We start from the raw sequence: 15,674 nt of genomic DNA, 5'->3' as shown, positions 1-15,674 counted from the left end.
TGTCTCCGAGGCGGGGGCAGTAACTTGGAGGGCGTGTGAGGCTGGGGTCTGAGCCGGGAGATCCAGTCCGGGTCGGGCTGCAGCACGGGAGGGTGAGTCCCTTCCTCTGTGGACCTCTGTCCAGATCCCTGCCAGCTCTGACCTCAGACCTTGTCTTTGTCACGGTGCCACTCACCACTTCCTGACTTAGTGCCTCCTGCCACCTGATGGCCCACTGCCCGGGCCATGGGCTGTTTCCGCCTTCTGGAGCCCGTCCTGAACAAACAGGTGGCCTGGGCCCTGCGGGACGTGAGCGTGTGTGGGAGACACAGACCTGAACCCAAGGGCTTGACCAAGCCGGCCGTTCAGCGTCTCCTTGAAAAACCTTTGCCCTGGAGAGCGGTGCACTCAGTTGGGAACATTGCTCCACATTTCCACAGATGGGCTTCTGCTGCCACGTGTGTGCATGTGCACACACATGCAAACACGCACATGCACACAAGTGCACGCACACATATGTACATGCACACACACACATGCGCTCTCACAACTGACCTGCTTTGTGCCCCAGCACCGGGGCCTCCACCTTGCACCCACCTCTCCTCTGCCCTCCAAACCCCGAATCTCTGTCAGGCAGAAGCAGCAGAAACCCACACCCACATGGGCCATAAAATGACTCACTTCCTGACTTATGTGCACACTAAGGTCCGTTCTGCTAATTGCTGTCTGTGAACCGGTCAGGTTTTAGGGGTAGAAGCCTCCATTTCCGCAGTGCCCGCCACAGAGCCTCATGTCCATTTACGCAAGGAGCGCTGACTGAGCGCCTGTGTGCCAGGCTGGGAACCCGGAGGGGGCAGTGGGCCTGGGAGGGTTCCCCAGGCAGGGGCACATGGGGTACAAGGGAATTGCATGCAGGCGCATCAGGTCCAAAGGCCAAGATGTGCCCAGATGGGCACCTGGGAGGCTGGTGACAGGAGAGGAGCCTGGGGAGAGGGTGGGGCTCAGGTGACTGAGGCACACAGTGAATGAGTGACCCCTGGCGCCCCGATCATGAACTGATAACCTGGTGGGGTCAGACCTCCGTCCCTTACAGGGGCTCAGCTTGGACTTGGGTGGATGCTGAGGCCATGAGAGGCTCTGAGCACAGCAGACACACCGGCGAGTGGACAGGACCCAGGTCCTCGTGCTGACTCTGCCACTAGCAGCTAAGTGGGCTTGGACAGGGCACCGAGCTCTTGGGGCTGCTCCCCTGTCGGGGTGGTTGTCAGGCCAGAGGACATTCTGTTGAAGACCCCGTGAAGCCCCAGGCGGATGTCACTGTTAGTTCCACATGCCCAGGGGGGGGCTGGCAACCTCAGGCAGCACCAGGAGCATGAGGTGGGTGACCCAGCAGGGGCCGAGGGCACCATGGGGCAGAGGGAGGGGAGGTGGAGGTTGAAGCTGGGGGCGACCCGTCTGCCGTGGGCTGGGACGGCGAGCCATGGGAAGGGGAGAGTAACTTCCCCAGCGCCAACCAGAGCCCGGCAATTTTCACCTACGTGACGTGACACCCTGCAAATTCTGTACCAACCCTGACTGCGGGAGCCTGTGTTTTCATTTCTCCCTCCTGAGCTCAGGTCCACCGTCCTAGCGATATGGCCAGATGGCTCTGAGCACAGCGGTGAGGCGAGGGGTCAGGGGCGGTCAGAGCCTTCTGTCGGGGTGGACAGCTGCTGAGGGGCATCGAGGGGGTGAGAGCCAGCCTGCCCAGCTTAATGAACTGACAGTCACCTGGGATGTTGTTAAAGGGCAGACTTGGCTCAGCAGGTCAGGGCGGGTCTGAGATTCTGCCTCATGGACCACACTTGGAGGGCCCATGTTCCAGAGGTCAGCCTAGTGACCGCAGCCTGGGGGGTGCCCATCACGCCACGCAGAGGAGATGGACCTGAGCCGGGAGCCACACTCTAATGGCACCCTGTGCCCCCCAGAGTCTTGGGCTGATAGTGCTGAAGGCTTATTCCATGTGCATGTTGTCATAGAAACTAGGAATCTCCCCAAAACCATCTCACTCGGTCCCCACAGCTTTCAGGGTTGGGTATACGAAGCCCAGACAAAGGGGGGCCCAGAGAGCTTGGGGGATTTCATCCACGTTGCAGTTCTAGGTAGCAGAGGTGGGGACTGACCCCCATCTGACCACAGGACCTTCCCACTCTGCCCACATCACTGCGTTTAGGGTTGGAGGCTGGCACAGCAGGGGCTGGGAGCCATCCCCCACCCCTATCCTGAGGACCTGGGGTTGCAGGGGTCACCTCCGCTTTCAGTCGCTCGATCTCGATCTCCCCGTCCTCGATCTGCTGCCGCAGCTGCTTGGCCACGGTCTTCTCCGTCTCCACGATCTGCAGCAGGTGCAGGTACTTCTGCATCAGGGCTTCGTGCTCCGTGGCCAGGGTCCGGTAGCTGCGGGCGGATGGGCGAGCGGGTGAGCTGGGCGACTTGCCCCTGGAGAGCCAACCAGAGCGGGGCTCACCACCCGCTGCGCTTGGGAGAGGGTCCCGACTCCCAGACATGTGCCTGGGCCTCGACCGGACTGCTGCCCCATTCACCCACTTCCTCTCACTCTGCCCTCCGGCTCCTCCCGCTGGCCCTGTGCCCCTGCCCCGCCCACACACCCCTGGGCCTTTGCACAGACAGGTCTGCCTAGAGCATCCTGCTGCCCGCTCCTTCCTGAGCCTGGTGGCCTCTTTTCTAGGATAGCTCCGGGTCACCATCTCCAGGGAGCCTTCCCTGCCCCTGACCCCAGACTGGGCAGGGTGTTTCAAAAATACCCTACGCGTCTAGAATCATGGCACTGGCCAGACTGATTTTTGGGGGGGAGGTGACAGTTATTCCTGTCCTGGTTATCAGAACGTGCAGCCCATTAGAATTCTGGGATGCTTCAGAGCCCTCGTGTACATAATTTCACGGGGCTCTGAACACCCACTATGGGTCCTAGGCAAGTGCTGGGGAGTCTGAGCCCCGCCGCTGCCCTGAATCTGGGTCTTTGCACTGATTCTGTACCCCACGGTGCCAGAAATTTCCACTCCAGATCCTGGTCCCCTCGGTGTAGATCTTGCAATGATCCCTGCTGTTCACAGCAGAGATCAGACATCTCAGCTGATATCCAAACCAGCTACGACCAGGTTCCAGCCCAGCGTCCGGCCTCCCGTACCTTCTGATGCTCAGACAGCCCCGTCATTATTCTCCGAATTCTCTTTCCTGTATCAGCGCTGTTTCCTACAGTGTTGGGGGCTTAACTGCTCATATCTACACTCATTCCATCCAGCCCCATTCCCCGACTCGGCTCAAATGTTCCCCATTTCCAGCTTCCCCAGACCCCCCTCCCCTGCAAATGGAGCAGCCCCCGTCTCTCACGGTCTCTGTTCCTGACCAGCCTCCATGCCCCACCCATCTGCACATCTGTCTGTCTTCCTGGCTGGGCGGCGATGTCCCTGGGGAACTGTGCTGACCCTTCTGTCACTCAGCTGCACACTCACGTCTGATAACCTGGTTCCCACAGCTACGCTGAGGTCAGGGCTGTGGCCATAATAAAGAATTTCTGGTGAGCTGGCTTGATGCATAAATCAGAGATGGGCCTTGGGATCCATCCACCCATCCAGTCGTCCATCCATCCACCATCCATCCACCCATCCACTCATCCATCCATCCACCCATCAACCCATCCACTCGTCCATCCATCCACCCATCCACCATCCATCCACCTATCCACCCATCCACTCATCCATCCATCCACCCATCAACCCATCCACTCGTCCATCCATCCACCATCCATCCACCCATCCACCATCCATCCACCCATCCACCATCCATCCACCCATCCACCATCCATCCATCTATCCACCCATCCACTCATCCATCCATCCACCCATCTACCCATCCACTCGTCCATCCATCCACCCATCCACCATCCATCCACCTATCCACCCATCCACTTATCCATCCATCCACCCATCAACCCATCCACTCGTCCATCCATCCACCATCCACTATCCATCCACCTATCCACCCATCCACTCATCCATCCACCTATCCACCCATCCACCATCCATCCACCATCCATCTACCCATCCACTCGTCCACCCATCCACCATCCATCCACCCATCCACTCATCCACCATCCATCCATCCATCCATCCATCCATCCAGTCGTCCATCCATCCACCATCCATCCACCCATCCACCATCCATCCATCCATCCATCCAGTCGTCCACCCATCCACCATCCACCCATCCACCATCCATCCACCCATCCACCCATCCACCATCCACCATCCACCCATCCACCATCCATCCACCCATCCACTCATCCACCATCCATCCATCCATCCATCCATCCATCCAGTCGTCCACCCATCCACCATCCACCCATCCACCATCCATCCATCCATCCATCCAGTCGTCCACCCATCCACCATCCACCCATCCACCATCCATCCACCCATCCACCCATCCACCATCCACCATCCACCCATCCACCATCCATCCACCCATCCACCCATCCACCATCCACCCATCCACCATCCATCCATCCACCCATCCACTCGTCCATCCACCCACCCTCCATCCACCCTGCACACAGACTTTCACCACCGTCCATTTATCATTCACGTGCCCTCCACCTGTCTTCCGTATACACTCGGCACGCACCCCTGCATTCTCCACTCCAGCCACCATGGCTGAGCACCTGGCTATGCCGTCATCAGACCCTGAGGATGCAAAGAATCGCGTTGGTCCCCGCCCCCAGGAGCTTACACTTCACAGGGAGGTAGACACAGAAACACCAACATCCACCGAGCCAGAAAGATCCACTGCCCAGAGAGGCGGGTCTGGGCGTCCCGGCCCGCGACAGTCCTCAGCTCTGCCAGGGGATTGTGAGCTCCGGGGCCACAGCCTGGCCGCAAGTCCCATATTTCCCAGGACCCCTGCACTCGGTCCAGCCTGGGCCCCCACTCTCTGCGGTTCACACTCCCTGGTTTTCCTGCCTGGGCCCAGCGAGTCTCCCTCCTGAGGGAGCCCGGCGGGGCTCAGAGGGCTGAGGGGATTTCAGTCTCCAGACGGGGAGATGGAGGCCCAGCAGGGACACAGGACAGGCTCATGGTCACACAGCAAACCGGTGGCTGTATCTGCCTTAGAGCCTGCGGCCTCAGCCTGTGGTGTCCATGAAACCCTTCATCCAACCCCTGGTGCTCAGCTGCCCTCGTAGAAAGAAATGAGCAAGTCTGGTCGAAGCAGCTGGAGACTCCTCAGGGCCTGTCCTTCCCTGTGTGCACACACCCCAGCCCCGGGCTCTCGGGAGACCCTGACAAGCACCCACTCCTCCTCCTCTCCCCTCTGCTCTCCCCTCTTCCTAGGTGTGGGCTTGCCTGAACGGGCCCCTGGCTTCAGCCCTTTCTGCCCGGACCTCGGGGCTGGGGGAGACCTACCTGGCATGAGCGATGGCCGCCACCCACTCGTCACAGTCCTTGGCATCCTCTGTCCTCAGCTCCAGGGCCTTCTGGTTCTCGTGGCTGAAGTTCACCGTGAAATAGTGCTGCACCAGGGAGAGACCTCCATCACCAGGTGTCCGCGGAACTGGCCGCACCTGTCAACCCAGCTGTTTGCCAAGTGCCGTTGCCTCAGCGCTGGGCATGGACCCCTCATCCCTGCTGTCAGAACGCCGTCTAGGTGGGGTGCCCTGGACCGAGGTGGGCTCTGTGCAGTGGAGCAGAACCTACGCTGAGGTGTCGTGAGAACCATCGGCGCCACTCGAGGGAAGGCACATGGGAGCTCATCCCCTTGGGGAACTGGGTGCCGATTCAGGGCAGCTCGTGTTCAGTTCACTCCAAAAACGTACTAAGCACTCTGCTAGGTCCTGGGGTCGGTGAGGAAGACACAGACACGGTCCCCAGGAGAGCCCACTGGGAGCCAGCTGTGTTGGGTGCAGGTGACTGACTTAGCTGGTCACCTGCTGGGCCGGTCCCCTAAGCTCCCAGCGGGCAGAGGGGCCGGCAGGAGACACACACCTGTCATGTTACATGCACTAACATGCATGTAACATGTACAGCTCTCAGAACATGCCCGGAGCCCAGTAAGCACGTGGCTGTTGTAATTACTGAGGTGCAGCGACCCCCCAGTGCCATGGAAGCGCCTGGGCACTGGTCCAGGTTTGGGGGTAGGAGGGGGCCATGCAATGGAAATGGGGTGCCAGGGCCAGGCTGTGCAGGGGGCGGGCAGTGTGGTGGACTGAGTGGAGGAGAGGTGGGGGAGAGAGTCTGAGGACAATCCCCAGCCTTCAGACTTGAGCACCTAGGTGGGGGTGCCATAGACTGGGGGCATGGGCAGGATAAGGGCAGGCTTACAGGCTCGGCTAGGGGTGGGCTTGCAGCTGTGCACGCCTGTGGGCCCCGTCTCTTCAGGATGCGGACCCACCGGGAGCTGGGAGGCATGAGTGAGAAGGGGTGGACAGGCAGTGAGCCGGGGCAGCCTGTGGGGGCCCCTGGGTCTGGTCCTGGAAAAACCAGAGGAGACAGGCAAGCGGTGGGGGACAGGGCAGAACCCTCAAGCCAGGTCTATGTCAGAGGGCACTGCTCCTGCGGTCTCAGTCCCCGGGCGCTGGGGCAGCAGGGGCAGCAGTACCTGGTGGGGCAAGTGAAGTATTTTCAGCTTCTGCTGACATTTACTGTATTTCTGTTAATTATCAGGCTGGATGGCAGCCAGGGTGTGTGTGTGTGTGTGTGTGTATCTGTGTGTGTGTGTGTGCGCGCGCGTGTGTATGTATGTGTGGGGGGTTGTTGCCGTCAATGTCTCTCACTTGTTTCCTAGGAAACAGATCACTGGGGCTATAGAATGAAATGTCATCCACAGCCTCCAATAACTGAATCCGGAGGCTCTGGTGCGAGCGGCTCCCCCTCAGGATGGAAGCAAGTAGAAAACAGCGGCAGGTGGGTCCCCCAGCGCTTCCCCGCCTCTCGAGATGACGGACAGGTACGTGCTTGTCTCCCCCAAACTGTTCCCACATGCCTCACTTGGAACAGGTATCATTGTCCGTTTTGCAGTGGATGAACCTGAGGCTCAGAGAAGTCAGGCCACTTGCTTAAGGCCACACAGCAGAAGGCAGAGCCAGGATAGCAAACCTTCACTGGGCACCAACCGTCTGGTCAGGCCCTGGACTTGGCACTGGATGAAGGAGCCTGTGGGCAGGTGAGACTCGGGGTCCTAACTGAGAAACAGGGCCAGTGGGAATGGGGGTGCTGGCTCTTCATAAACCACGTCTGTGCTCTCCGGGGAGAGCAGTAGGTCCATTCACATAGTAAAGGCACTGAGAAGTCCTGCAATGATGGAACCTTTTCCGGAACTCAGTTCACCATGGATCCTTTTGCTTTCATTTGTTTTGGAAGATCTATTAATATCTCATCACACCAGTGTTCCAGGGAGTCGCCTTTGGGACCTGGGTTCAAATTTATTATTATTATTATTGTTTAAATTCCTCACCAGAGGATACTTTTCTATTTATCATCAGATAGAATGAGAGGGAGAGAGAGAGCGAGACAGAGAGAAACATTGATGTGATAGAGCCACATTGACTGGTTGCCTCCTGCACGACCCGACCAGAGCCGGGGACGAACCGCAACCGAGGTACATGCCCTTGACCGGAATTGAACCCGCGACTCATTGGTCCACGGGCCAACGCTCTAACCACTGAGCAAAACCGGCGAGGGCTCAAATTTATTATTGCTTATTTAGACGTGGGGCCTCCAACATGTCTCTTCTCATCTATATTTTCTCTTTCACAAAGTGGGGAGGTCATCACCCACCTCACAGGTAACACTGTAAGTGCTCAGGAATGGTCTGTGAACGGGCAGAATCACTTGCAAGGTCCGGGCACCGGGTCTAGTCAGCCTGTGGGTGGCAGCTTGCCAGGAAGCACACCTGTGTGTGCATTCACTCGTGTGTACCCAGAACGTCCCCTAAAATCCACGTCTCCCTGGGACCTGCGAGTATTTGAGAACCGTGTCTTTGCAGATGTAATCAAGTGAAGACGAGGTCACACTGGACCCACTTCATGACCCTCTCCCCCGGCTGTGAGTGGCCACAGTCTGCCCCTGCTCTGCCTCTGAGTTCTCAAGTCTGACACTTTCCAGGATCCGGCCCCACGCGGAGTGTTTGTCTCAGGTCTCTGTCCAGCTCCCAGTCTCCCAGGGGGTCTGGGCCACGTGCTGCTCTGGTCCCCAGTCAGCCCAGGGAGGTGAGGAGTGACCGCCAGGTCAGAACTGGCCCTGGGGGTCAGCCTCAAGTGAGGCTCGGCCACAGCCTGGCCCTGCTGCTGTCTCCCACATCGGCTGCGGCGGCACAGCTCCCGGCCTGCCCTCCGCCTTCCCACCAGCACCCTCTCCGGTGTGTCCTGAATGAACTCTCTGGACACCTCTGCCCTTCAGCTGCTGTGTGTGGACACAAAAGACGTTCTTCATGCGTTCTTCTAAAATTAACTTCGAAAGGCCTTTATTTTAAGGTCTGAATTGGATTTTTCCGATTTGAAAAACATAAGAACTCCACTAGGAAGTTTTTTGTTTTTTTTGAAACGAATGATCTTGCTCTTCAGGGGAAGGAGGTTGCATTCACTCTGCTGGTCGAGGAAGATCAAGTCGTTAACATATAATTTGCCGGACTGAACACTTGGCCTGGATGCCCACTGACCCGAACGCCCCAAAACTGAGGCTGGGCCAAGGTCTCACTCTGGCACTGCCTGGCAGGGAGAACTCGGGGCCTGGGAGAAGCAGGCCCTGAGGTGTCCGTACCCCAACAGCAGGGTTACTGTGTTGCTGATATGGCAGGGGTGGGAACAGGATGCTGCCCCCGCCAGTGCCCACTAAGCTCGGGGTGCAGCCTGGTTGTCACCGCAGCATAACCCAGCCCCTCCCGACTCGTACGCCAGGGAGGAGGCCACCACTAAGTCCAGATGAGAGACGACGGCAGCCTGGACGAGAGCGGCGAGGACAGAGGGACCTAGTGGGCGGGTCCTCGAGAGACTTAGGAGAGCAGACTAACGGGCTGGTGACGATGTGGCCACCAGGGGCGAAGCGGCGATCCCTGCTCCTCTTGTGGGGCACCTTGCTCAGACTCTTCCAGAAACGCCCCATTCTGTCTTTATGGGCAGGATCAGGGCTCGCTGTTGACTGGCTTCCCACCTGCCCCAGGCCCAGGTGAGACCCATCACTTCCCCAAGGAAGGCGAAAGCTGACCCCGAAATGGCTCCGTTGATCAATAAGACCTACTACTGTGTTATGCAAAGACTTTACAAACAGCACCTCGTTTATGACTCAGGACAGGGCTCCCAGGCAGGCTCTGGAACGGTCTCCATCTCGCAGATGGGGACACTGAGGCTCAGCGCTTGCAGACCTTCCCAAGCTAGGAGGCGGCAGCACCAGGACTCAACGCTAGTGCCCGTGGCTGAAACCATGGCTTTTCCCTGACGCTGCAGGCGGACGCTGCTCAGTGAATGAGCTGGGAGCAGAGGCTGAGCACTTGGGGGGCTGCATGGCCCTCTCTGAATGGGGGACAGGCAGTGGGGTGTCCAAGGCTCCCAGCTGCTCCCTGCACGACAGTGGCCCCCGTGGAGGCGTCTGGGCGTTGGCAGTATTCTGGGTGCCTGCCAGGTCCGCGCGTCAGAGGTCCTGCACAAACACCGGGGGCTGAGCCCTGTTCCTGCACACGCACCCGCTCCACACACAGTCCCGGGAAACAGGACTGTGTGTGTGCATGTGTGTGGGGGTGCCTCATCGGCGAGTTTCCCCCAACGCTCGTGGGACCCCAAGCTGAAACAAAGCCACTTCACAAAAGTCACCTGACTGGCAGTGACATGTTTTCGCTGCAGGTGTGTTTTAGTCCCTCCATTTTTCTTGGCTGAGGACGGTGAGCTCCAGCCCCCCGGCCCGTCTGAATGCAGCCAGCAGGGGAGATGCTGCAGTTTTGGAGTCAGGCAGCCCTGGGCTCAGTACACTCTGTAACCCCGAAAGAGTGACCCCAACATCTCTGAGCCTCAGTTCCGTCATCTCGAGAATGGGTCCACAGGGATAACTTCCCAGAGCTGTCGGGGTGAGTAAGAGAGGTGGGGTACGTCAACCACACCCTCCAGTGCGGGGCTCACAGCAGGTGTTAATAACCTGCATTTGCTGGGAGCAGTTGTTTGCGGTCTGGTTTCCGAAGTTCTCTGTGACAAGACACCTCTAAACCCCGAGCCCGCCCTGTGGGAGCTGGAGGGCTCGCTTTTCAAAGTGCAAGTGAAGAAGTTTTACGCGGACCCCTAATCTGGGGCGCAGTGAAAAGCGGGGCTGCTCTGTGGACGGGGCGGGCCCTCAGCCCTGCCCACACCTGTTTCTGTGGGGAGAGGAGAAAGCCTTCCCGCCCTCACGCAGCCCCACCTGATCTCGGGAGACCCTCGGAGACCAGCCTCCTCTACAGATGGCGGCACCTGGTCCAGCTCCGCCAGGGGCTTTGGAGGGTCCCTCTGGCGGCCAGCTGCCCGGAGAGGGACCGGACGGGACACAGGAGGTCCTGACCAGGGTAGCAGGGGGTGACAGCTCCCACCCATGGTCATCGCTGAGAAGGACCCTAAGGCCCCCGTCCACCGGGAGCTCTTTGTACGCGAGACTCAAGGCCTCCTTTTCGAGGGACCCACAGGACCCAGCACAGGTGTGGCCCCGATCGCCACTCAACGGTCGTCACCTGTTTGTGAGTCTAGGCACCTGGCAGAGGGCAGTGACCTGGTACTTCTTGTCCCAGTTAAGGTACAAGCTGTGCAACCTCATTTCAGCTCTTGCAACATTGGGGGGGAAGGTGAGAAATGAGCACCCCACAGTTACTCCTGGGGCCTCACGCGTTGGGGGCTGGGCTGGGGCTGGCCTGCTCACCATCTGGCTGGTGCCATACGCATGCCGTGTCTCAGGGGTGTTGCTTTTAGCTCAGCCTGTTCCCCTACATTTGGGTTGGCCTTGTCCTCACTGACAGAGAGGCTGAGGTCTAGAGGGTGAGCTGGTGGAGGGGCAGCCAGAGCATAGGTCTTCTTTCAGCTACTGCCTTGTGGGGGGTGCTGACCCTCACCTGTGAGCCAGCCACACCCACAGCCTGGGGGCAGTTGTAGATCTTAATCCACCAGGGCACCACCCATGTGTCTGGTGATGGGGACCATGAGTGAGCTTCCTTGCCCCCCCCCCCCGAGAACGGCTCCCCCTGCGTGGCCCACCGGCTCCGGAGTCTCCACCCACACCAGCGCCAATGGTCTGGCTGAGGATCCTGTCTGTGTCCCTTCTGTCCTCTGGGAGTCAGGAACAGCCTGGGGTCTGCATTGTGGCCCCTCCGGGTTGGGGGGTGAGGGAAATGCTGATGTTGGTTTGGTCAGGTTCCCCCTGCAAGAAGTTGGGGCTGAAAGCTTTTGTTGGGGGGGCTGGGAGTGGGGGTGAGAAAAGCCAGTTTGGAGTAATTCCATGCCAAAGCAGGGCAAGGGACACCAAGGGACACCTGCTAGGGCAGCTAAACCCAAGCTGTAAGTCCAGAGGCCTGTGCCTCCTGTGTGCAGCTGCAGGGTCAGGAGGCCAGGAGGTCAGCGCTGAGTCAGCAGGGCCCCGGGTGTGGCAGCTTGGCCGTGCCCGTCCGACTTCATGCGGCCTGGGGGTCCCAGGCCTGAGCTCCAGGCGCTGGGGCTGCAGTGGGCACAGTCAGACTGGGTAGAATCAGCCGGAAGAGATTGCATCACGTTAGGGTGGGCATGGCGCTCGGTGCCTTCATACCCCAGCACTCAGGCCAATTTCTCAGTGTGAGGCACCCGTATTTAGGAGCTAGGGACTGTGCCACTGCAGCTTCTTAGGGGTGTGGCCCAGCACGGGGCCTGGACTGGAGCCCAGCCAGCCCTTAGGATGTCAAATGCGGAGCTAATTGATGCACCCACGGTGTGCTCCATCCCCGAACCATTCCTGCCACCGGGGCCTCCCAGCCAAGACTTGGTTTCTGCTGCTTTGGAAGCCATCCCTGGCCCTTCTTAGTGGAAGCTGCCTGCTTAGACCTGGGCAAAAATGACATCTTCCTGAAACCATGTGTTCACCAGTCCGGCCGAGTGGTCAGCCTCTTGGGGGCCTCCTAGTGTGGTGCTCTGCCCTGGGCCAGCAGATTTGGCGTCAAGGCTTCCTGGGGGCCCGAATGCAAGGCAAACACAGTCACAGGATGTCTTGGAGCTGGGCTCTGTGAGGGCCATCAGGGCCCCAGGTCCAGGAGGAACACGGAGCAGCTAGCTGCTGGGGTCATCCGTGTCACGCAGAGGTTTAGAAAGGGAAAGGTTGTAAGTGTTTGTAGGCACATACAGGCCAAAGGGGCAGGATCTGCTGCTCCGCAGGCACCAGACTCACTTGGAAGTCAGATGGCACATCGGACAAGGGCAGGAGACAGAGCGTCTGTGGTGGGACCTGCGCCTGGGCTGGGCGGCGCCAGACCGTCCCCTACTTTCACCCTGTTTTGTTCTCATGCCCAGAGGGCCACTCAGTGAACACGTCAAGCCTCTGACCGGTGCTGTTCTGAAGGAGGGCTCCGAACACGCCTGCAGACCTCCGTTGGCTTTACACCCTGATCCTCCCCCAGCCACCGTGAGCACAGTTCAGGGCCGAGCCCTGAGCTCAATGACTTGGAATCAAGGTAGCATCTCATTTGCAGGAATTCTTAGACTTGGGATGAATTCTAGCTCTGATTCTGCCATGGATGTACTCTGTGATGTCGGGTGCCCCCTTCCCCTTTTTGGTCTTCAGTTCCTCTGTGAAGTAGGAAGCAGGGTGCTGTACGGTGTCTCTGAGGTTCCTTTCCGCTCGTCCAGTTTGTGTTAGGCCTTTACGCCCTGCCCAGGTGGATAGAATTCAGATTCAACTAAGATTTATCGACATCCCACTCAAATGCATCGTGAGCATACGTTCCGATACCTTATTTAATTGTATTCACAAAAACCCCAGAACGTGAGGTGTTACGATCACCACTTCGCGGGTTGCACACGGGGGCTCCGAGAGGCTGAGTGTGTTGGCTGAGGTCACACAGACAGGAAGCTGCAGAGCTGAGGTGCCGTCTCAGGCGGGCTCCCGGCTCCGAGGGACGGGGAACAGACACTGTCGTCCAACAGCAAGTCGGCTTCCTCCACACCTTTCTCCCTGCCTGGCGGGGCCCAGCTCTGTGCTCTGGTGTAGGGGCTGAGGGATGGAGGCAGCTTCTGCTGGGGCTGTAGGTGACTGCTAGTCCACACGGGTAGGTGGGCTTTGGGGCAAGGTTGGCCATGTTCTGGAAGGCTGGGAGGGCAGGTTATCAAAAGCTGAGAGCAGCACCTCTGGCCGGGCCTGGCCTCCAGGCCTCGTGAGCGCTTTTTCGGCGTAAGGAGCTGCGCTCTTTGCTCTGCTTTGCCATCTGGGAGCCCCTACCTGCCGGGTTTTCAGATTCGCTGTCCACATTCCCAGCCCCCACAGGCTGAGGGTAGGGAAGGAAAAGGTGAGCTGCGGACAGTTCAGAGCTGCCTGAACAATTAGGGGGCAACCTCAAGCCAGTTCAGCTCCCCTCACCCCCATTCTGTGTTTAGCAGTAGCTTCTGAGATCAACGTGATCTCACCTGAGGTGGCCTCAACTCCTGGCATGACCCTGGTGAGCAGTTTCCTCCCTGGGCTCCCATGTCCTCGCCCAGGTGACCACCAGCTGGTCGGGCCTCGGTGCATCGCTCAGGACCCTTCCAGTGGTGACACTTGGGGTTCACTCTTTCATTTCACCTTCCCAGAGGCAGGAGGACGGACCGGATGCCTTCGGAGAGGGCATCGAGCTTAAAAACCGCTCTCTCCCCTGTCTGGTTGTTCCCACTCTGGCTGCAGGTGCTCACCCCTCCCTCCACGCGGCCGGCGCACCCCCCCGCCTCTGACAGCGCACCCCCACCGGGCCCAAGCCCCGGCAGATCCAGGCCTGGCCCTTTAGCCTGGCAGCGCAGGAAACGCTAGCTAGCGCAGCCCTGTGGCCGGGACTGCGGTGGTGGAGGAGGCGGAGGCGCAGGGGGCGGGGAGGAGACAGGCACCCACTTGTCCCGCCGCCCGCCAGCCCGCGGCCTCCGCAGCAGCCCTGGCGGGCGCATCAGCGGGGTGCTTGGAACCCCCGGCTTGTTGCTGGGGCTTAGGGCCGCTGGGAGACCATCACTGGTCTGTGGCACCCAACCAGCCTTGCGGGAGCAACCCCAAACTTGTCGGAGCCAGCGAAGGCTGCGCTTCGCTCCAGCTGCAGTGTGGCAGGGCGCATCCCTCTGGCTCTGCCCCTGCCACAGCGCTGGGGATTACACCTCCGAGGTCGGGGCGACGATCGGGGCTCTCTGGGTCGGAGGGGTGGGAGTGGGGGTGGAGAACGAGAACCCCATGTTGGGCTGCATGTGGGTTCGCATTCATCATCTTCAGTCTCCCTTCCCATCTCCGCCTTGCGGTCCCTCTGTTCTGCCTCCCACAGAACTCGCCGGTGAAGGGCAGCCGCAACCGCATCTGCTCCCTGCCCGCAGCCCCGGCCCTCTCTGTCCACCACAGGGTCACCCTCCCGCTTGGGCCAACCTTCTTTAGCGCCAAGGACGCTGAGAGTACGGGGACCAAAGTTTGGGTCCTATCGGCCAGCCGAAGGCCCAGAGCCCCCGGGCGTCGCGAGGTCAGGTGCGGCGCTGGCTCACCTGTTTCTCCAGCGGCTCCTTGGCGGAGGGCGCGGGCTTGGGGGAGGGCGCGCGGTCGCAGACGCAGCCCTCCAGCAGGTAGAGCCCCGAGGGCCTGGAGCTCGAGTCGCTTTCGAAGTAGAAGAGCAGGTTCTGCAGCAGCGCGAACCACTTGGTTTGCCATTTTGTGTTGTCCGAACTCCGCTTGCTCAGGTAGCCTTTGCGCGTTCCGTCCTTGCGCGCCAGCAGCCCCAGGGATGCGACATGGCCATCGTTCAGCCGGATCCCCTTCTGCATGGTGCTCGGAGGCCAGCTCGACCCCACGCGCTTACATCTTCCCCGCGCAGCCCCGGCAGCCCCCTGTCTGTGCGCGCCGCGCTCTGCCTCTCTCTGGCGCTGGCTCCTTGTCGCTCTCCCCTCCCCCCAAATGTCTACACTCCGGGAGCTGGCGCCGAGCCCCAGCCACGGCTTCTGCAATCCAGATGGACCATTCCGCTGGCTCCGCAGAGCCCCCAGGGCCCAGGAGATGCCTGGCGACCCTGTCCCCTGGCCCCTGGGAAACTGAGGGAGCGGGGAGCTGCGTGCGCTGGGGAGGGGCAGGCAGAGTCACGTGACGCGGATCCCTCGAAGAGCCCGTTTCAACGGCAGGGACAGGGACACACGCACGCAGCCTGCCAGGCGCAGAGCCAGACAGGCTGTACCTTGGCGCCTCCTCTCTCTCCTGGACACACACCCTGCCCGCCCGCCCCTGGCCTCTCCTCTCCGCTCCCCTTCGGGTGTTAAAAAGTAAATCCGATCTCTTCTCGGGAACCCAGTGCAACCGCAAAGGCTCGCCACCCAGAGTTTGCGCCTTTCGCCCCTTTGCCGGCCGCAGCTGTCATTTTCTCTAAAGGCTTCCTCCGGTTACTTTATTTTCTCATCTGAGGTGGATGGAGGACGGTGGACCTGAGAGCCTTTGGTTCTAATAACCCGATCGCATTCATTTCGGCCTCCA

General features: G+C 59.9%; 1 protein-coding gene across 1 annotated transcript in view; it reads right to left on the bottom strand.

The window, feature by feature from the left end:
• The window catches only part of RASGRF1 (Ras protein specific guanine nucleotide releasing factor 1), a 63,589-nt gene extending 48,346 nt beyond the window's left edge, over window positions 1–15,243 (bottom strand). Inside the window, exons 1-3 of the mRNA XM_036277945.1 lie at window positions 14,702–15,243; window positions 5,439–5,545; window positions 2,268–2,415 (exon numbers count right to left, since the gene is read on the bottom strand). Coding sequence (XP_036133838.1) covers window positions 2,268–2,415; window positions 5,439–5,545; window positions 14,702–14,977 — 531 coding nt within the window. The 5' untranslated portion in view covers window positions 14,978–15,243. The remainder of the gene's footprint in view (window positions 1–2,267; window positions 2,416–5,438; window positions 5,546–14,701) is intronic.
• Between the last annotated feature and the right edge of the window lie 431 nt (window positions 15,244–15,674).

The sequence above is a fragment of the Molossus molossus genome, unplaced genomic scaffold, assembly GCF_014108415.1.
Source record: "Molossus molossus isolate mMolMol1 unplaced genomic scaffold, mMolMol1.p scaffold_m16_p_24, whole genome shotgun sequence".
NCBI classification, from domain to species: Eukaryota; Metazoa; Chordata; class Mammalia; order Chiroptera; family Molossidae; genus Molossus; species Molossus molossus.
Note: the sequence above shows the minus strand (reverse complement) of the source record. Positions and strands in the feature narration are given on the sequence as shown.